The sequence below is a fragment of the Pogona vitticeps genome, chromosome 1 (genome assembly GCF_051106095.1).
Source record: "Pogona vitticeps strain Pit_001003342236 chromosome 1, PviZW2.1, whole genome shotgun sequence".
Classification (NCBI taxonomy): domain Eukaryota; kingdom Metazoa; phylum Chordata; class Lepidosauria; order Squamata; family Agamidae; genus Pogona; species Pogona vitticeps.
Window position 1 is genome coordinate 26,332,737 of NC_135783.1, and position 21,972 is coordinate 26,354,708.

The following is a 21,972-nucleotide window of genomic DNA, read 5'->3' on the forward strand; positions in this document are numbered from 1 at the left end:
ACCATGATACTCATATAAATGTTGTTCAATTCAACACAATCAGTAAAAAAAATGCAGTCTTGGCTTTAAGTCTTTCACTTTGATCTTACATGAGCAAGAGGCTCCCTCAAATTTGCATCACTATTTAATATTCTTAAGATTATGAAATAATTTGGCACTGCAGTAATTAATGGTCCAAACATTTATTATGCCTTTGTACTTTGGGATAAGAACATCTTTGTAGCTGCTGCCAATAACAAGAAGCATTAGAATGTCACTAATGGTTCTTAAAACAACACACTTGCTTTTATAAAGGTAATCTTGCTTCACACACATCACAAATCCTCTTATAGTATCACGTTTCTTCCTCAAACACATTTTCTGAGTGGCATTATAACCTCCAGCCAAGTCATTATTTTCATTTCTGTTTGGCCTATATTAAACAACATGCAAAGTAATTTTGAACAGGTACATTCTTTGATTTATGATACTCACAACAGCGCAACTCGTTGATCACCAAAAATGTCGGCATGTGATTATTCATGTTCTACTAGATACAATCTGGGAATTCTTCAATGTGAATTATGAAAACAATACAATAACCATGATGCCAAGTAACTATATACTATATATCTTATCAATTCATGCATGACACACCACATTATGGACTGTGTGAAGCCAGTCTACTAGAAATGTCACCGCTGATCCTATCCATTGCTGTGAAGTTTGATATCTGAGTGATGGAAATATTAATGCTGTATATATTTAGACTGACCAAAGGAAAAATACTGTGTATCAGGCAGACTGCACAATGCTAAGGAAGTTTACTCTGAAGTAAATTTCACCTGTTCATTGCAGCATACTCCTAGGTAACTGTTGCAACCCAAGTTTACACTAGTTTGCAAGACACAGTTTGAAACATTACACTTCCACTCTGCATATTTCCTTTTCTAACAAAATAGTTTGATCCCCTAATCAAACATACAGTATTTTACTCTTTCTTAAAGCCTTAACTGGATGGGCTCAAATGAGGATGGGACAAATTCATGGATGTTAGAGTTATCAATGGCTACTAGTCAGGATGGCTATATGTCACCTCCAGAACAGAAACACAATGGCTCTGTGTAACTTTTTCTGGGTAATGTGAGATGGAGAACATTCTTATTTCTTTCTGGCAGGCTTCACACATGTATTTGGTTGGCCACTATGTCAATCAGGCTAGATAGTAGCCCATGGTAAGCGCCTTCAAGTTTTTGGACTTCAACTCCCAGAATTCTCTAAGAAAGTTCAACATATCTGCAGGTTCCTGCCCTCAACATGCAAATAAAGTGGATTCTTTGTTGTTGTTTTATATTGTTTATAGGCCACAAGTAACTATATTGATAATAGATAGACAAGCAGTGTAATTACACAGCAGCTACAGGCTAGTCATTTTTGTGGACTTAATCAAAAGCCAGGGTCATCAACAGAATGTTTTCCCCACCAAAGACCTCTATATGGACAAAAATAAACTGCATTACACTGAGTCAAACTTCTTGGTCATCTAATTAGACACTGTCTATTCTGACAGACAGTAGTTCTCTAGGGTCTCAGGCTGGGATGCTTCTCAGGATCTGCTATTGATCCTTTTCATGGGAGATACCAAGGACTGGATCTGTGATCTTCTGTATGCAAGCATGTGGTGGAGCAGAAAGGTTTCTCCTTCCTGTTAGGAAGCCATATCATTTGCCAGCTCAACTGAGGACATTTAATTCATTTTTCTTTTGTTCTATTTTGTTTTGGTGGTCTGGTAATCCAAGCATTGTGCAAAATAAATAAATAAATAAATAAATAAATAAATAAATAAATAAATAAATAAATAAATAAATAAATAAATAAATAAATAAATAAATAAATAAATAAATAAATAAATAAATAAATAAATAAATAAATGAGGTGTATCTAATTTCTTGTAGATGTGTACTAAAACGGACAAGCCAGACACTAAGAATGAAATAAGTCAAGGAGACTCAACCACTCAAAAGTATACTTTTCATCATATAGTTGATATACATTTAGGAGAAAAGTAAATGTGGTTATGATTCATGCGCTCTATATATTATCCAAATATAACTGTATATAACTGTAAAGCTTGGAAGTGACCATATACAAGCAAGAAGTTATATGCAATTCATCTTTGCATTATCAAAACTGTAGCTGCATTACCAATTAAAGATGAGAGGTAATGTGACTTCTACTGCCATCTGACTATAACTATTCTTCACTTACTTTTATAGTTACAGGGCATGTGCAGTGTGATTTCTTTGATGTATTTTGTACAAAAGACCAGCACATATATCTACTTCTGTTAGAAAGACAAGCATAATTTAAGAATATCAGAAGAACATAGGAAGCTGTCTAACCCTGAATCAGACAGGGTGGTGATTTCCACCAGACGTTATCACCACTTCAGTCTCACTGATCCGCACTTCTCTGTTGTTGGGGATCAGATCCAAGACAACTAATTGTTTTATCTCTTCCAGAAAATGAAAATGTCAGCCATTTAAGTGAGGAATTTGTTCGGTCTTACTATCGGTAGAGTTGGTCTTCTAAAAGATATATGTATGGTTGAGTTATCTCACTACTATCTGTCCTCTTTCAATGTCTGGTAATCTAGTCCACAAAGCCATCATTCAAGTACTCAGTCTGGCTTTGAGGTCTCTAGCAGACTTCAGCCCTCCAAATAACGTCCTTCACTTTTTATTTATTTATTTATTTGTTTGTTTGTTTGTTTGTTTGTTTGTTTATTCCATTTTTACCCCGCCCCTCTAGACAACGTTTACTCCAGCATTCTTTGCTAGATTTCCATGTGCTAACTCATGGATTTCTCCGCAGATTTATCCATATTTTGCATAAAATTCTATTCTCCTTTCCTGCTTGGTCTATTCCTTTAGAATGCTATACCTTTCAATTATTACATTCTCATTATGAATTTGGTCCACCAGCATTCAGTAAAACCTATTAAATTGTATTAGCCTTCTCATGTTAAGAGGTAAAGCTCATCCTGTTTGCTTTCTTCTGCTCAGTGCATTTGTATAGAGACATTAAAAACGATGGCCCGTTCACTACAGCTGCTTCCTTATTGTCTTTCTCATCCATTGGTAGCTTAATAACTAACAATAATAATTACGTGCCGTCCAAGTCAATTCTGACTTATGGTGATTATTTGCAAGGTGTTGTAGGTAGAGAGTACTCAGAAGTGATTTACCATTCCCTTTTGGGAGGGGGGGCATCCTGGGGCTGGGCAGTTTGTCCAAGGCCACACGGGCTGGCTCTTCTCCATGGTGGCACAGTGGGGAAATGAATTCCCAATCTCTGTCCCTCTTTGGAGTACCACCTCTTTTCTTGACAGAACTCAGTTTAGAAACCTCCCAGCTATGTTTGCTATAGCAAACATGTTCTTCCCTGTGAGGCACAACTCATGTCTGACTAGGTCAGTGTAGGTACAAGAAAACACTGACCATAAAGTCAGCCTTATAGCAGCACTTCTCCAGGGCCAGAAGAAGTCTTTCCTAACTCTACCCAGAGATCTCTGGCATTTCCTAGTGGCCTCACAACCACTTACTAGCTGAGCCTCAACCCTGCTTAGCATCCAAAATCAGATGAGACTAATTTTGAATGTTATGCAGCATTCAAGGGGATTTTCAATTTCTAAGACTGTTCTTAAATGTACTTGAAAATCATTAATTTTTAAGTTACATTTCCAAGGACTGGTCCATTCAGATAGCTCACTAACTTAGAAAAAAGAATAGAAAGGAGATCAAGAAGCAAGAAAGTCTTAGAAATCACATACAACAGTTTATTAAATTGCACAGTTGATTAAAGACTCTCACTCTTTGTACTGGGTATAGCTGAGAATCATCATTTCAAAAGCATATTCTCTTAAATATTTGAAAGCTCTAATAAATAAATCAGGCTGAATGAAAAACCAAGTAGTACATCACTCCCTCCTACACTCTTATTCTTACTTTCTAAGTACAGTACAGTACTGCCTTTTCTAGAAAATTCCCTTTCTGAAAATGCTCCTTTTACTGGAAGTCATGTAAGTGCTATTTCCTTTCCTGTTACCACTGCTAGCCATCATGCCAATTCATTTAAGTTTAAAAAAAACTCTGCAGTAAGAGAAAGTAAAAAATCGGCTTGTAACTGCTCAACCTATCTCCTACACTGATATCTGTCCTTTTTTGTTTCTCCCTCCATCTTTTTTTTTTTTTTTTTTTACAAATTTATATTTTGTGTTTTCTGTCTGAGCTTCAGAATAATACCATATTTCCCCAAAAATAAGACAGGGTCTTATATTAATTTTTGCTCCAAAAAACGCATTAGGGCTTATTTTCAGGGGATATTTATTTTTTTTCATGTACAACGACCTACATTTATTCAAATACATGTCATCTTCTGGTTGCTGCATAATGGTGGAGGGCGGCGTTTCACTTTACTGGAGCTTATTTTTGGGGTAGGGCTTATATTGCAAGCATTCTGAAAAATCATACTAGGGCTTATTTTCATGTTAAGTCTTATTTTTAGGGAAACAGGGTAGGATTTAATGTTTCAATATTAAATTAACTTAAATTTGTACTGTTCTTATATCATGATATTTTGGTGATATTTGTAAGGTTCCTCAGAATGTTTCACATTCAAAAAAGCAATAACAAAAATCCCATATGTTAAGTACAAAGGATTGATTTACACCTGTTTCTCCGTGTTAGAACTCCTGTACAATTCCAGTCATTTATAAAGTTTTATATGTTTATTATTATTTGAACGATCATTTTTGCTCACATTCTCCTTCTTTGAGGATGGCTGAGAAGTTAAATTTTGATCGTATTTTGAATAGCAATATTCCTAATAAGTAGGCAGAGCAGACATACTTTAACAGTTTCTAATAGCAAAGTATTAATTTGCCCCTTACCTATTTCTGCAAAAACCTCTCACATACTCCCTTTGGGAGAAGTGATTTATTTACATTTTGACCATATTCTGAACTGCAATATCTCTGGGGAAGACACTTCAATTTTTTCAAAGATCAGCAAACTTCATTTTGCAGCTTTAGGTTTCAAAACCAATTTTTACAGTACCTGGCAACAGAGTGGTGGAGGTGGTTATGATGATTTGCACCATACCCAAATATGTGCTTTAGTTTTTATTTGGTATTTTCTTAATTTCCTGTTGGTCACGTACCTGACCTAAATCGGAAGTTAAATAAGGAACTAACACCTCTGTCTCTGGTAAAGCTTTCAATACTTCCTCTGGAAATTGCTGATTGAGTTTTTCTTTCTTCATTCTTCTTGTACAGGTGACAATGGATACTATGGAATACAGCCAGTAAGCTTTTCCAGTCATGAAGGCAGCTTAGCATTTCTCACCACTCCTAAAAGCATGTTGGTGACTATCTTGCAAAACAAATTCCAGAAGGGTTAGCTGTCTTAGCCTATATAGCAACATACCCACAAAGAATCTGTTGATTTTTTTAAAAAAGAGAGAGAGCACCAGATTCAGACTCATGGACCTGTGAACCTTTCAATCCCATATGGACATTTTCTCTTATCTAATGAAATGGTTTCTGGCCCATGAAAAAATATGGCATGAAGCATCTGCTAATCTTTAACATGCCACTAGACCCCATGGAAATACAAGTTTCTTTTTCCATCTATAAAATAATGCTTTCCAGATATCTCCCATCTGCATTCTTCACTGTAAACATTTCTCATGATATGGGGAAGGATATGTTGCACATTTGAAACAAAGAAAGCCCCGGGTTCAATTCCCAGCCTTCTCAGATGGTACAGTGGTACCTCGATTTAAGAACTTAATCCATATTGGGACTGCGTTCTTAAGTCGAAACGTCCTTAGATGGAAGCACCATTTCCCATAGGAATGCATTGAAAACCATTTAATCCGTATCTGCTGTTTTTCGTTCTTAAATCAAGGTGCTGTTCTTAATCCGTTCTTAATCCAGTTAATTGGTATCTACCATTAGGGGGAAATTTTTTTCTTCTTCTTTTGACCTAAGGTGAACTTAGGTCAAAAAAGGGGCAGGAAAGTTTTTTTTTTCCTTTCTTTTTTTTTCCTTTTTCTTTTTGGTTCTTAAGTCGAGGCTCCTTTCTCAAGTCAAAGCAACTTTTTGCGAATGGAGTCGTTCTTAACTCAAATTGTTCTTATGTAGGGACGTTCTCAAGTCGAGGTACCACGGTAGATCTGTGAATTTATATCAAGACCTGTGGCCATCGACAGTCTTAGTCTTCCACAAATCTGTCAATTCCTCTTCTAAAAGTGTCCACATGGGTAGACATCACTATCTTAAGTAGCAAGTACTACATCTTAACTGGATGCTGTATCAAGAAATACTTGTTCTATCTCAGGATGGATAAAAATCAATGATTTTTTTAAAAAAAATCAGATTGATTTAAGTCACAATTTAAATCAAAACCTTTTTTTTTTTTAAATTTAAATCATCAAAAAATCTGATTGTTTTATTTAAATCAGGATTTGATTTAAATCAAATTTTGTTTAAATCAACTCCATCCTGCTTTACCTGTTCCAAATGTTCCACCATTCAGCTTCAGGAGATTACCTCAGAATTCTAGTATTACAACATTTTCTCTGTATCCTGCATAATGCTGTACATCTGTATCATGACTGTCACTACTTGTCTTTTTTCCATGCTGAACAACCCCAATCATTGTAAGCATTCCTCACATGAGAGTGACTGTAGTCCTTAACCATTATGGGTGACATTTTCTGCATCTTTCCCATCTTTGTAATATAATTTCTGGGTGTGGTGGCCAGAACTATATACAGTATCCTATAAAGGTTGGAAAAGTTTTTTTTTTCCTTAACTACAATTCCGAATCCCCCAACAAGCATTATCAATGCCCTTGCTCACTGGAAGATTTTTGACAATTATATTCACACAACCTTTCCAAGCTCTAATTATTCAACCAAGGGCACACATTATAGGGCTAGACAATGAGGTACATGATGAATTCATATAACCTTATATTTTTAACAGCAACTACAGGAAGAGAATAGCTCATAAACGAGCTCTCAGCCTCCTAATGATTTCCAGTCGTTCTTCCTTGAGAGACCTGCCACATTATCTTGCTACCCAAAAACACAGTTGGTTGCCAGCCACAGAATCAATATGCATCACAGAAGATTCTCAGCCATATCTCTAGGCTGTGTGCTTAAGACTATAAGGTCATTGGGGGAAATATCTAACATTCCTACGCAACTTTGACATTCTCTGTGTACACTGATAGGGCACTCCTATATTAAGTTTAAGAACATTAATATACATGTATGCAGGCTCAAACTGGCATCACGAACTGAAAATTATGCACACCAGAGCAGACCTGCCTTACCTTTACTTGGTGTTGATTTTCTCACAGATGCAACATGATCTTCAGAGATGGCTAGTCGTCTCAATACATCAGCCAATGCTGCTTTCAGCACCGTGATTTCGTCTTCTTGTTGCTGAACTCTCAGCTCAAGAGCAGAAAGGCGGTCCTGAACATCAGATGTGCTTGCTGCAGAAATGCTGTCATCTATTTTAAAAAGTAGAGAAACAGCATGTGGCATTTTAAAATTGTTCTGCAAGATTCCAAAAGAAAGAAAGGAGTTTACAGTGGTGCTTCGCTTAACGAGCGCACCGTTTAACAACGAATCCGCATAGTGATCTCTTTTTTGAGATCGCTAATGCGATCGCATTGCGATGTTTTCAATGGCAAAACATCGCATTGCGATGATCGGTAAGCGTTTTGCTTACCGATCTTCGCATTGCAATGTTTTTTAAACAGCTGATCAGTGATTCCAAAATGGCCACCGCAACCATTTTCACGCCCTGCCCTCGCTTACTGAGGGTGAGAAAATGGCGGCGCTATGGAGGAACTTTGCTGAACGGTGAGTTTGGGGCCCCATAGGAACGCCTATGGCAGCCATTATACATACAGCTCCCCTTATAAGTACAACACAAATAAATTGTTCCTATTAAGACAGAGATGAATCAGTTTTATTTGTTTGTCCATAACTCAAAATAAAAGTACCATGAGAAAATAAAAAACAGTTAAGCCCCTGGCAGGACCCTGGTTAGATAGTTACTGTAGTTAACATTTCATTAATTAGTTGTATTTGCACTCCACATTTCCTCCAATGAAATGTGGAGGAAGACAGCAGATATGGCTCTATTAATGGAATCATTGCACTGGATCTTGGACATTGTTTTCTTAGGATATTGCAGTTTGAAGAAGAGGTTCCTACCATCACCCTGTGCAATTTTTCCAAGCTATTGTGTACAATATTAGCTCTTGCCCACCTCCTACCCACCCCCAACATCCTTCACTTCATCTGCAAACTGCCTCCTTCAGGAGTAAATGGTGAATGGAGTGATGCTAATGAGAAATATAGGAACATTGTTTAAAATAGTTTCAATAACCATGCACATCAAACTGTGTCCAGATGTTCAAGTGTCAGACCTTCTGACTTGACAAATGGATTTTAAAAGCTTTTTTAAAATTAATTGGCAATTAGTTCAGCAAGTAAATTGGCTACCACATATTTCATCAAGTAAATTGGAGTGGGGTGGACTAGTGGAAAACATGAATGGGGAAGAACAGAGCAGAAGAACCCAGAAGAACTAGTCTTTTTCATGTTAAAGAAAAGGACTGGTGCATGAAAAACACCAACAAAAGAGGCAGACACCCCTGAAAGAACCTGAAACAAAACCAAAATGAAAGTTTTCATCATGAACATCAGCCAACCTCTATGAAATGCTAATTGTGGGATTCACCTGAAAGTAGTAGGTGTCACCACCTCCATCACCTTCATCCATCTAAAACTAACAGATCCCCACCTTACAATACATGAGAAAAACTCTGTAATGTGGTCTGTCACTTTCCCTATATTTGGGAAGTAAAATAAACAAGACCAGTGGAAAAAAGCTCCAAGCATAGCAGCATGATTTCTGCTTTCTAAACTGAGGAATTCTCTGGTACATGAACCCATCAGAAAGCAATGGACAATTATTCTAAGGTGGAAAAATCACAGAGACTGCCCATACCAGCAGACTCATAGTGATGTATGATTCATATTTCCTACTACTGATACCTATACATTGTTTCACTGTCAGCATGATTGTTAAATTTAACCATCATCAATCTATATGATGAGCATTTTATGAATATATATGCAGTATACATGTAAGCTGCACAATGTTCACACTGTCAAGTTTATATAAACATTTTGGAGGTTTTACCCCCTTTCACAAAGAGTCGGACACTACTTAATGACTAAACAACAACAACCCCCTTTCAACTTTGACTAAAGAAAAAAAACCCACTACATTTAGAAATATAAAACTGAGAAGGAAAATGAAACAGGGATGATATTGTTCCATGGATGAGAATCTGGAAACAGAGACATGATATCACAGCATGACAGAAACATGATAGCATTTCATGGAAAGTGCTATTTTGAGCATACTGTCAGAAGCATAATGCTTTAGATGTGGGAGATAAGAGGGACACTTTCTTTACTACAGATCCAGCTCAGTTAAAATAGTGGCCAGCTGGGGTCATCACATAGTTATGAACAGTCCAAACTGATAATGGAAAAGCATGACAGTTGAACAGACTGGTCAAGAAGTCATGGAATCCCTAAAGGTTATTAGTAAGAGGATGAATAAACACCTGCTATGTCTTGGGATGGTCTAGGGAATTTGCCCTTCCAGCTCCGATTCTATTTCAACAAGAGCTCTAGACGCACATTTCTAGCTTTCAAATATCTTTAAAGGGGGGTTAAATAGCTTGCATACACATACAAATATCTCAGTGTTACAGACATTTCAGAACCATGGAACATTTCATATTTCATGTTGTCGAGCCCACCTGCCCAGGGTCTTGAGCAGCTGTACTCATGATGATAGAGATATAGGGTTTTGTAAGTGAAAAAAAAAATCTCTAATGAGTGGGTTTCCTTTTCTCATGGTGAAATATTTTTAAAATAATAATTTTAGCATTGGTGGTACAGGTAGATGTCCAATCTTCCAGATGTATTAGATTACAACTTCTCTTCTTTGCCAGAATAACCACTGGCCATTTTGGATGAGGAATTGTGGTAATGTCACTGGGGGCATAAGGCTGGGGAAGAATGCTCTCAGAGATTTAAATTTCTAGCATTTATCTGCATAGTTCTTTCAGGCCTGAACCCAGGGTAATGAACTAAAATTTATAAACTAGTTTGAATAATAAGGAACCCTCTTGTCCAAGATAGCTCAGTACCAACTACTGACTTCTCTGAGCCTGAAATGGAAAGATGCTCTGGAACAGACAAACTGGAAGAAAATTCAAGATTGGGCAATACATGTATAGTGACTGGGTCATCCAAAAACAAAAGATGAAATTTCTAGTTCTCTAGAACTTCTCATCAGGTAGCTGTTAGAAATCTTGAGGTTAAGACAGTTAAAAAACTAGGCCTGAAATACAGACACAGCATGTAGAGGTGCCCTTAAACAATGGAATGCATGTTCTGAATGCTGAGTAAGCACAGCTCGAATTCTAAGGTCTGCATTTCAAAAGACTCCTGGTGGCAAATAACTTTGCATTATATCAAAGATGTATGCCACACGTCTGACAATATTGGCCCCAATCAACCCAGGCAGCCTCACAGGCTTACTATCCACTTTCAGAAATAATTTGCTATTAAGCAACATGTCTTAGGGACTACATTTCTGCACTGCTTGCATCTGGCTAGGCCTGAAATGAAATACCATATTGTCATTTGGCAAAGCAACTTTTAAAGTCGAGTGGAAGATATTAAGACTGATCCAGCTGGTAGGCATGCTATAAAAAAACAGTAAATTATTCATGCTTGTTGACTTCGTGTGTATCAATTTGATGGCACACTTCTTGTGAGTTTCCTCACTTCCACAGAAGAGAAAGACAAGTAGTGCTATTTCTTTTCTTGATAAGATTTTCATAATTTACACAAAATACCTGTGTAAACTATGCTTGTTTTCCCCCTTTGAAAAGCACAGCTCTCTGCAAAGCTCAGAATGATTGGTTTGTTGTTTAAAACACATACTCACAGAAGGTTCCATACATCAGTGGTCCCCAACCTTGGACCTCCAGATGTTCTTGAACTTGAACTCCCAGAAATCCTGGGCATCAGAGGTGATGGTGAAGGCTTCTGGGAGTTATAGTCCAAGAACATCTGGAGTCCCAAGGTTGGTGACCATTGCCATACATGTTCCCAACCTTCACATATTTAGCACCAAGGGAAGGTCCATAAAGAGATGGTATATTTCACCATCATTTCACTGGAAATGTTAAGGATCATGCCTATGATCAGGAGCTGAACCATCAAGATTTCTTTGGAGTAGAGAATGGTCCTAATGCTTTCAACCAAACATGACTGGAGCCTGTCTCCAAACCTTCACACTCCATAGGAATGGAGTACAGAGGATGTACTGGGTGCACATCACACATAAAGCCTGACTTCCTTCTTCAGCAATTCACAGCGAATTCTTTAAGAAGGTTGTAAAGTTAAGGGGTAAACTGAGGCATGCAATCAAGAAAGAGGGTGGTTCAAAGGAAATGGAGGTTAAAACTACACAATAGCATAGGAACCGCTCTGAAAGCAAGTGGACTGAATAGGAGTAAGCAGAGCTTGGAAATAGTATGTTCAAAGTAATATGTTGACTGTGTTACTTTTGGACCAATGCCAAAAAAAGTTCTTAAAATTCAACATGGGCCATGCAAACTGAGCTAAGTTCAGCTTGGACGGAAGTATCCGGGATCTGGTTTTGCTTTAGAAAAACATTTTGCAAACATGATCCATGTGAAGCCAGAGCCAGAATTTATTTTCAGGTGCTGAACTAGTTTGGGGGCAAGAGGAATTGATTGCCATGGCCTCAGTAGCTGTATCAGATTATGACAAAGCAACATTGTGAGCTATCTTCTGATCAGGCCTATACTTTCACTCAGAACTTCTCATAGTATTATGCTGAGGAAGTATAATTGGGATAACTTGCTTTTTATAGAGCAGTGGTTCCCAACTCTGTAGTTCCTGGTAGCCTTACAGTCTAATTCCCCAAAGTTTTGAGAAGCATCATAGACTCTTAGGTTTGTTAGCTACAGCTCCTGGGAGTTACAGTACAGGTACATTCATAAAGTCAAGGTTGCACTACATAGGATAAATTAACTGTAAATGGGAGGTATATGCCTCTTTCCTCTTGGAAAAGAGAAGACTGGATTGAAATTTGGCCTCTGTATTAACTTTTAAATTATTTTTAATTAATATATTAAAATATTAATTAAACACAAGCAAAGAACAAGTGAGCCCTGGATCAAATCAAGCCTCAACTATCTCTGGAGGAAAAAATGTTGAAACTGAGGCTGTCCTATTTTGGGCACATCATCGGGATTCTCTGGAAAAGACAATACTGGGAAAGGTTGAAGGCAGCAGGAAAAGACAAAAATGAGATGGATAGAGTCCTTAAAGGAAGCCATGGGCTTTATGCTACATAAGCTGAGCCAGGCTGTTGAAGACAAGACCTTTTTGGTGATCACTCATTCATAGAGTCAACTTAACAATGCACAACAACAGCAGCAGCAGCAATGAGTAGTTTTCCAGTTTTAAACTTTTAAATTTAATCTAAATATTTTAAAGCCTAATGTTCTAAGCCCTAGCAAAAAGACATGGAAAAGAGGATAAATATCACATACTATCTGGCTAATCAGCTCTGTAACCACATACTGTGTCTACCTGTCTGACTGTGATGAAATCAAGTTACCATCAACCATGTACATTAGCATCCACGTTAAGCACCAGTGAAAAACATACCTATTCATACAAGCTTTCAAGAGTAAGCAAATGTTCAGTTGATCTTAACTTAAATTTGTATTACAAACACTTTCAAACTCTTTTTAGATATTTGGATTTTTCAGATATATGGAATTTGTGCTTTTAGATTTGTGATTGCACATTCATGTAGTTTCTTATTTTTAATTTACAATATTTGTACTTTTAACTGTTTTCATATGAAGTGACATCTGTATACACTCTCATGAGGAACAGCAAGTTATAAATCTAAGGAGGAGAAGGAGAAGGAAGAAAGGAGGAGTGGAAGAAGACAGTTGTCCTGCCATAAACCAGTGTGCTTTCCAAGTACAGCTAGAAAGAGTATGATCCAAAGTGACACAGGAAGTGTTTTTTAAATGCTTATTAAATATTCCTTGTTTATTCCAAAAAGTAGGGGAGCATTTTTTAAGAACTGTGGTGTGTCTTCTAGTACATTTCTGCCCAGAAGGAAAACTGTCTTGTTTGAACCTTTCATTTCTTTATCAATTCTGGGACATGATTTCACAGACAAAACAGGAAAAAGAAAGACTGAAGTCATCATACAGGCTAATCTAAGACAGAGTCAGCCTGATACTTCATTTATTATCTCTGTTTATTTTATTCTGTCACTGATGTTAGTTTGCAAGCCTTACTTATCCATTTTTCTTCAAATATGAATGGGAGTAGTGCTTCAGATGGATAAGTAGCTTCCTTATCAAACCAAAGTCAATGTGAGAAGCACATTGGAATTTGCAAAATGCATATAGGACCTTCAGATCTGTCATTTGCATACAACAGATGGTTGTGGTTCCTTAGAATAACTGTTGCACACCTATGTTAGAATCAGCCCAAACTATCTGAATGCTACGTCACAGATGAAGAGATTCTCAAGCAGCTGAGATTCCTGGAACGATCCAGAGTACTGGGATAGTACATGATCTAACATTAAGTCACTCTGCAAACTCACCACAATGGAGGCTACAAATTTGTTCATAACTGAGTCTAAACAAGGACAAAGGCATAAATAAAAATAAGACCATTACTTTGGTCTTGTATGACTCTCTTTCACATCAGTTGTCATATTTTATGCTAAGGGGGTTTCAGTGACTGATCCATGAAAGGTTAAGGTAAGCAGATTTATATAAATTTTAGAGTAAAAGGAAAATAGGAGTGCTGCATACTGTGTATTTAGCATAACATACAGTTTGATGCTTAACAATGCGAGTTAAAAATTCTCTGTTGGGGCATTTATACGAATACATTTTAATGAAAAATTCTCATCAATCATCTCCATTTGCAAACTATAAATATTGAGAAGAGTCAAAGAAGCTTACTGCTCAAAACTAAACATTGAAAGATAAGCAGCACAGAACTTCTTCTGGTGCTTTCACAAGAGAGTATTCACTGCTTTCAGCATGATGATCTCTGCTTGGGCTACAGCCTGCTCTCAAAATCTCTGTTCGTTCTCAATATCTGTCAAAGGAAGACACTGGCAACTAAAACTAATTTCTCATCTATTACCATTTCTAAATACTGTCGTCATTGTTTAGTCGTTTAGTCGTGTCCGACTCTTCGTGACCCCATGGAGCAGAGCACGCCAGGCCCTCCTAGCTTCCACTGCCTCCCGGAGTTGGGTCAAATTCATGTTGGTTACTTCAATGACACTGTCCAACCATCTCGTCCTCTGTCGTCCCCTTCTTCTCTTGCCTTCACACTTTCCCAATATCAAGGTCTTTTCCAAAGAGTTTTCTCATGAGATGGCCAAAATATTGGAGCCTCACCTTCAGGATCTGTCCTTCCAGTGAGCACTCAGGTTTGATTTCCTTTAGAATTGATAGGTTTAGAGCATTTTGAGGTACTTTCCTTTTAAACCTGGAGATTTTATATCACCATCATGGTTTTCCTCCAGGAATCTGTCCAATCCCCTTTTAAAGGTGTCTAGGCCACATGCCATCACCACATCCTGTGGCAAAAAGTTCCACAGACTAACAACACGCTGCATCAAGAAATATTTTCTTTTGTCTGTTCTCACTTTCCCAACACTGAATTTGAGTGGATGTCCTCTGGTTCTGGTATTGTGTGAGAGGGAAAAGAGCTTCCCTCTATCTACTTTATCCATCTCCTGCATAATTTTATACGTCTCATGTCCCGCCTTCAGGTGTCTTCTCTAGACTAAAGAGCCCCAAACACTGTAGCCTTTCCTCTTAAGGGAGGGGCCCAAGCCCAGTCATCATTTTAGTCACTCTCTTCTGCACCTTTTCCAGTTCTACTATGTCGTGTGTTTTTTTAGTTGCATCAACTTGAATTGTAAGCAATACTCCAGGTGTGGCCTTACCATCATTTTGTACAATGGCATTATAATGTTGGCTGTTTCATTTTCAATTCCCTTTTTAAAGATATCTAGCATGAAACTGGCCTTCTTTACTGCCACCGCATACTGGGCTGACACTTTCGAGCTGTCCACGAGCACAGCAGGATCTCTTTCCTGATATGTCATGGCCAGCTCAGAACCCATTCACTGATAAAATTTTCAATTTTTGTCCCAATGTGCATTACTTTACATTTTCTTATACTGAAATGCATTTGCCATTTTGCTGCCCATTCTCCCAGTCTGAAGAGATCCTTCTGGAGCTCTTTACAATTTTGTGTCATCTGCAAACTTGGCCACCTCAACTCCCTATCCTTGTCTCCAGGTCATTTATGAACAGGTTGAAAAGCAGCAGTCCCAGGACAGATCCCTGGAGCAAACCACTTTTCACCTCTCTCCATTGTGAAAATTGCCCATTGACACCTACTCTCTGTTTCCTGGTTCTCAATCAATTCTCAATCCTTAAGAGGACGTGCCCTCTTATCCCTTGACTGTGGAGTTTTTTCAGCAGCCTTTGGTTAGGGACTGTGTCAAACACATTCTGAAAATTGAGATAGACAATATCCACTGGTTCACCTGCATCCACATGCCTGTTGACCTTTTCAAAGAATTCTAAAAGGTTTGTAAGGCAGGACGTACCCTTACAGGAGCCATGCTGATTTTCCCTCAGCAAGTCTTGTTCTTCTATGTGTTTTAAGATTTTATCTTAGAAGAGGGTTTCCACCATCTGTGCCGGGAAGCCACAGATTCCTCACTACTGTCCTGGTATTATAGTGTTTGCAACCTTTCACCAGCACTAACTCAGAAGAAACTTTGTAGACCTCAATGGGATATATTTTCAAATATGTATACAAAAGATTACAGCCTATATGCAAAGGTTATGGCACTAAAGCAGGGGTGAGTGGTCTCCAGGAATTTGTTCAAGGATCAGTTTTCATTTCAGCTGACAGCTTGAGTTTCATGCTTGCCATAAGTGAATAAGGAACTCTGGGTTCCTACTCCTGTTCCTCTGAAGATGCCGGCCACAGAGACTAGCGAAATGTCAGGAAGAACAACCTTCAGAACATGGCCAAAGAGAAAAACCCAAAACAACCAAATAAGGAAGTCTTCAATCAGAAGACTCAAATCTAAATTCATTGGCAACTGTCATTTCCGATCACACAAATCTATGATTAGAAGTAGTTTAGGCATTACAGAAATGGCTAAACAGTTTATTTACATAAAACCAAAAAGCAGTAGCTCTTGAGTGAGCACCTCAGTACCGATTATGGGTAAGATTTGAGGTCAAGAAATGAATAATCAATCCTAACAAATTGTCTGTTCTGGATTTGTTTTTGTATTTCTAAGAGATAAAATCTGGGGGTCCTTTAGGATCCTTCACTGTTACAAAACTTAAAAGTGGAGGCAGACACCCAGAGTGCCTTTTATCAGATTTAGTTACTATGACAGCTCACAGCCTGTTTTCTTAGAAATTGATCCTTAAACCAACCTCCAAATGTTTGATGACCTCTGTACTTTACGTAGGATGGATCTCCAGAAATAATTGAAAGATTCAGTTGATGTAACATGTTATTGTGGTCTATTAAATAGAGTGTGGAAAATTTACAATTCCAGTTTACATATGTCCTGGCTAACAATCTGCTTCAAGTAAAAACCTGTTATTTGCAAATTAACAAGTTTAACGGTCCCTGTGCTATCAAGGATGGCTACTCTGGGCAAGAACAAAAGGAAAAATGGCAAGTACAAAACAAAGCAAAAAAAACAAACAAACCATGGATCCTCCTTATTCTGATGGGGAAAAGGTCTTAGTAAAAAGCTATAACCATTTGAAACTATTAGTAATTCTGCACAAATCTCCACAAGCCATTAAAATTTGGTTCTGTGGAAAGCAAAAGTCTACACTTCTGCCAATGTAACTCTCAAAGCAGCAACCTTGGGTAAGCACTGTCTGGCATTCCCATATGGCATGGCCTCTCCCAAAGATCCAAAGGGGTGGGCATGGTTTCGTGCAAGCAAAGACTCCTTTAAATGCTGTAGGATGCCATAGACTTCTTGTGACAACTGTCTCTTGAACACAGAATCAGCCTTTAGATAACCACTACCGTAACATCCATCCTGCCTCTAGCCAAAGAATTTATCTCTCAAGTCTGGAAGCAAAGGACACCTACTCAAGGACTGTTTGTTTGTTTGTTTGTTTGTTTGTTTGTTTGTTTGTTTGTATGTATGTATGTATGTATGTATGTATGTATGTATGTATGTATGTATGTATGTATGTATGTATGTATTTGCAGAAGAGAAATAATGGTTAAGACTCTAGAACCCTAACACAATCTAGCCTTAGCAAAGTCAATCTCATTTGGACTAAGACTCAGCTGGGTTCAAATCCATATTCTGCTTATAAGGCTCACTGAGTGACCATGGGCTACTCATTTTTTCAACCTAACTTTTATGAGGATCATAATGGGGAGATGACCATGCATATGCCTTAAACTCATGGGAGAAATAGCAAAATATAAACGTAACAAATGAACAATTATAACTTTTAGCAACCAATTAAGACTGTACTTTATATTTTAATTACTAGATTACAGGATAGTCTTACACTTTTTGTTCCAACAAGCCATGCCTTAAAAATAGTTTTCAGGTTTTCTGAAAATTATGTCTCTCTATTCCATGTGATCTTATATTTTGCTACCTTTATCTTTCTTCTTAAACACACACACACACACACACACACACACACACACACACACACACACACATGCGTGAACACACACACACAAATGGGAGGGGGAGAGAGTGAATGATGATGATGATGCTCATTATGATGATGACTGATAAACTGGATAAACTGGAGTATGTACTGTACAGACAACAAAACCAAGATACTAAATGGTCTGGAAACCATACTCTATGAGGAAAAGTTTTGTATATATGCAGTTTGAAGAAGGAAATATTCAGATGTGTTATAGCCATCTTCTAATATCTGGAGAACTGTTGCATAGGACCAAGCGTGTTTTCTACTGCTGCAGAAGATGGGGCCCAAACCAATGGATCCAAGTTATGAAAAGTGGTTATGACTAACTATTAAGAAGAGTTTTCTGCTGATAAAAACTGTTGGAAAGTGGAATAGATCACCTTGGAAGGTGGCAGACTCCCTTCCAAGAGGTTGGCTGGTTATCTGTCAGGGACTCTTGGAACTGCATTCATGCATTCATAGAGAATTGGATTAGATTGAATTACATTATCTTTGTGGTAATCTTCCAACTCTACAATTCACTGACACTGTAATCAAATCTTTTTACCTACGAAAGTTGTATTTAAACTTCAAAAAAAATTGTAAACACATACAAATCACAGCTGCCTTTCTGCATCCTGGAGTTCTGAAGAGCTCAGAATGTAATTCTTTCTATCCAATAGAGAACTCTAATTTAGCTTCACATCACAAACTTGGTATGTTTAGGGAAGTTCCACATACATGATCATTTACATCAATGCACTGTTTATAAACAGCATAGCATTTTTCTTTTTAAATCCAGGATTTCAAACAATCCTGTTTATCTGGACTAACTAATACCAGGTGGAAAATATTTCCACCAGCCACGTTTACATTAAACTTAATATTGTTAAAATCCTCCCTACCCAAGCCAAGATAATTGTGTTCCCTCACTACTGCAATACACTTCAAGCCCTAGTTTTACTTTTTATAACCCAGGATGCATAGCCAAATTCAGAATAATATGTCTGACTGGTTAGATCTGAAGGGCATGCATTTACAGAATCAGGAGTGCACCTCTCTAAAACATACCCAGAAACAGGATCTGGGAAAAGCTCAGATTTCTACTCCATTTTCGAGGTGCAGGAAACTTACGTTTCAGGACTGCGTGTGCAGCTAAGGAGTTCTTTTCCTCCTAACATCCTCAAAGACTTAAGAACACAAATCTTTTGCTCCTCTTCCACTCCATTCAGTTCACCTGTATAGAATTCCATTTTGGCCAAGGTAGCAGCTGAATTCCTAAATACAAGTACAGTGTAAAGAAGTTTTTAAAAATCCTCAGATATCATTATTTATTTTGTAGTTAAAGCACTGTCCAACCAACAGATAAGAAACTTCATAATCAGTCCATCCATAACTGATATTTATCATCATCAAGCCATTGCCTCTATCTCTCTATCTATCTCTCTATCTACCGTATCTATCTATCTATCTATCAAATACACCTCTCCATCAGTACATGCACTATTCTGACAAAAAAAAAGAACAAAAAATATTTTTTTCATATATCATATATGGTGATATATGACCATATAATCATATGATTGCCTCTCTTGATTAATGTTTGGGTGGGTGGTACTACTCTACTACAGATTTTACTTTATTGGGCTCCATGATCACTGCAGATGGAGACAGCAGCCACAAAATTAAAAGATGTCTGCTTCTTGGGAGGAAAGTGATGACAAACCTAGACAGCATCTTAAAAAGCAGAGACATCACCTTGCTGACAAAGGTCCACATAGTCAAAGCTATGGTTTTTCCAGTAGCGATATATGGAAGTGAAGCTGGACCATAAAGAAGGCTGACTGCCGAAGAATCGATGCTTTTGAATTGTGGTGCTGGAGGAGACTCTAGAGGAGAACAAACCTATCCATTCTGAAGGAAACCAACCCTGAGTACTCACTGGAAGGACAGATCCTGAAGCTGTGGCTTCAATACTTTGGCCATCTCAAGAGAAGAGAAATCTCCCTGGAAAAGACCCTGGTGTGGGGAAAATGTGAAGGCAAGAGAAGGGGATGACAGAGGAGAAGATGGTTGGACAGGGTCATTGAAGCTACCAACATGAATTTCACCAAATTCCAGGAGGCAGTGGAAGACAGGAGGGCCTGGCATACTCTGGTCCATAGGGTCATGTAGAGTTGGACACAACTTAACAACTAAACAACAACTACTCTCAACGTTTTTACAATTTTCCCATTTTCTTTTATCCTTGCCCAACACACTTTTGAAACCAAGGTATCTAATAAATTCTAAGTACTCTGACAATAGACGCCATACTGCAGATCAAATCTGATTTTTTTGCACTATCTCATAACAAATAAACATTCAGTCTCAAGGAAATAGTAAATCATTCTGCTGAATTTGTGAATCAAGGAAGGCTGTATTTGCATAAAACATTTGGAATCAGATGTGCACATTCATCTTGCATGTATTACCTGAAATACAACCCACTACACATGACAATAAATATATTTTCCCTTAAGCAATAGGGTGCCAAACGAGGAATGTGGGAGTTAACATATATATTATGTAGCCTTAAAAATACAAAGGTATATTGGCCGGGCATTTGCTTAACTTAACAAAGTCTGCTAAGAACCAAACAAAACTATGATGTCACATATTGTTAAGGCTTCAAAGAGCCATAGGATTCCGCTTGTTTCACTGCAAGAGACTAAAAAGAGTAACTTCTTTGGAGATTTACTATAGAACTATATTTACATACAGTGTTAAGCCTTTAGTGCATGAAAGAAAGGATTTGTGCCTTATTTGTCATCACAATCCGATGTGTTTCCTTGCTTTTAATTATTCAGATGAATTATTATCATCATTACAAAAGGGTCAAGAAAGCAGCACATGATGGATGGTAGATGTCATCAGTGTAATTATGACTGCTACTTTAAAATGTTAACTCCGTTTGCTCCATTGATCTATAAAAAGGATGCAGGTATTTTTAAAAAGAGCATATCCAGAGGTTACCTGTTGTATAAAGAGTACTGTAGGAGAGGGATATAGTTCCTATGAAATTAATCTCTTTATAGTTAGCTTCTGCAAGTGTCAAGCTCCCTTACAAATCTACTTCCTTTATATTCAGACTTGTCATAGAGTCCACACGATGACCTTTGAAACCAGGCTTGGACAGAAAAGGCCATACACGCTTGGAAAGAAGAACTTTAGAACATGATGTATTCTGTTCTCAGGTTTATGCATCTTAGTGAAACAATCACTTGTTCAATCTCATGGGTTGGCTTTCCTCCTCATTCTGCACAGTGCTGACATAGTCTTAAGTTATTCTGGGCACAGCTGGAAAAGGCAAGACATGCCAGCAGTATCAGTTACCTGAAAAGGCAGACACTCAACAGAAGTTAGTAACTTTCTGAGGTTCAATGTAAAATTTGGGTCCTGATCTACTCACCCTTGGTGAAAAGGAATTAATCTACACAACCTAAGGTCAAGCACAATTTACAAAAATTACTATTATATTACAATAATGCATCTTCCCACTTAGAATAAATACACTCTAAATTGTATTTCATCAAATGGGAAATAGATTGGAAACTGATGCCCACTGGTAGTAAGCTATCCTGAGGACATTTGCACCTATTCTGATTTTTTCCTGAGCCAAGTGAAGATCCATTTAATTGTCTCTGTGTTTTAATTTCAGTTTTATCTGTGCTGTTGTTTTATATTTTTAGGAGTCACTTATTGATTTCACTATTGTTTTAAAAATCTATTATATGTCTGAAGTGGTTGTGCAATTTGCAAGATTAACTGGGGGAAAATTATTTTGAAGAATGGGAAGCAATATTTTTAAAATAAGTAAAGACAATTATGATAAAAGCAATAGACTTATGCAGGATGAAGAAATAAACTGTTCAACTCAAACTATCAGGACCATCTTGGTTAAGAAGTTTTAGATTCATTATGTAACACTGACATTTTCCCCTTGAGGGCTGATCCCAAGTAACTGTACTCT

The 21,972-nt window shown here is 37.6% G+C and overlaps 1 protein-coding gene across 4 annotated transcripts in view; it reads right to left on the reverse strand.

The window, feature by feature from the left end:
- The window catches only part of EML4 (EMAP like 4), a 217,329-nt gene that overhangs the window by 108,331 nt on the left and 87,026 nt on the right, over nt 1–21,972 (reverse strand). For all 4 annotated transcript variants that reach the window (XM_020803724.3, XM_078380879.1, XM_020803725.3 and 1 more), the window contains exon 2: nt 7,383–7,565. In XM_020803724.3, the coding sequence (XP_020659383.3) occupies nt 7,383–7,565 (183 nt within the window). The remainder of the gene's footprint in view (nt 1–7,382; nt 7,566–21,972) is intronic.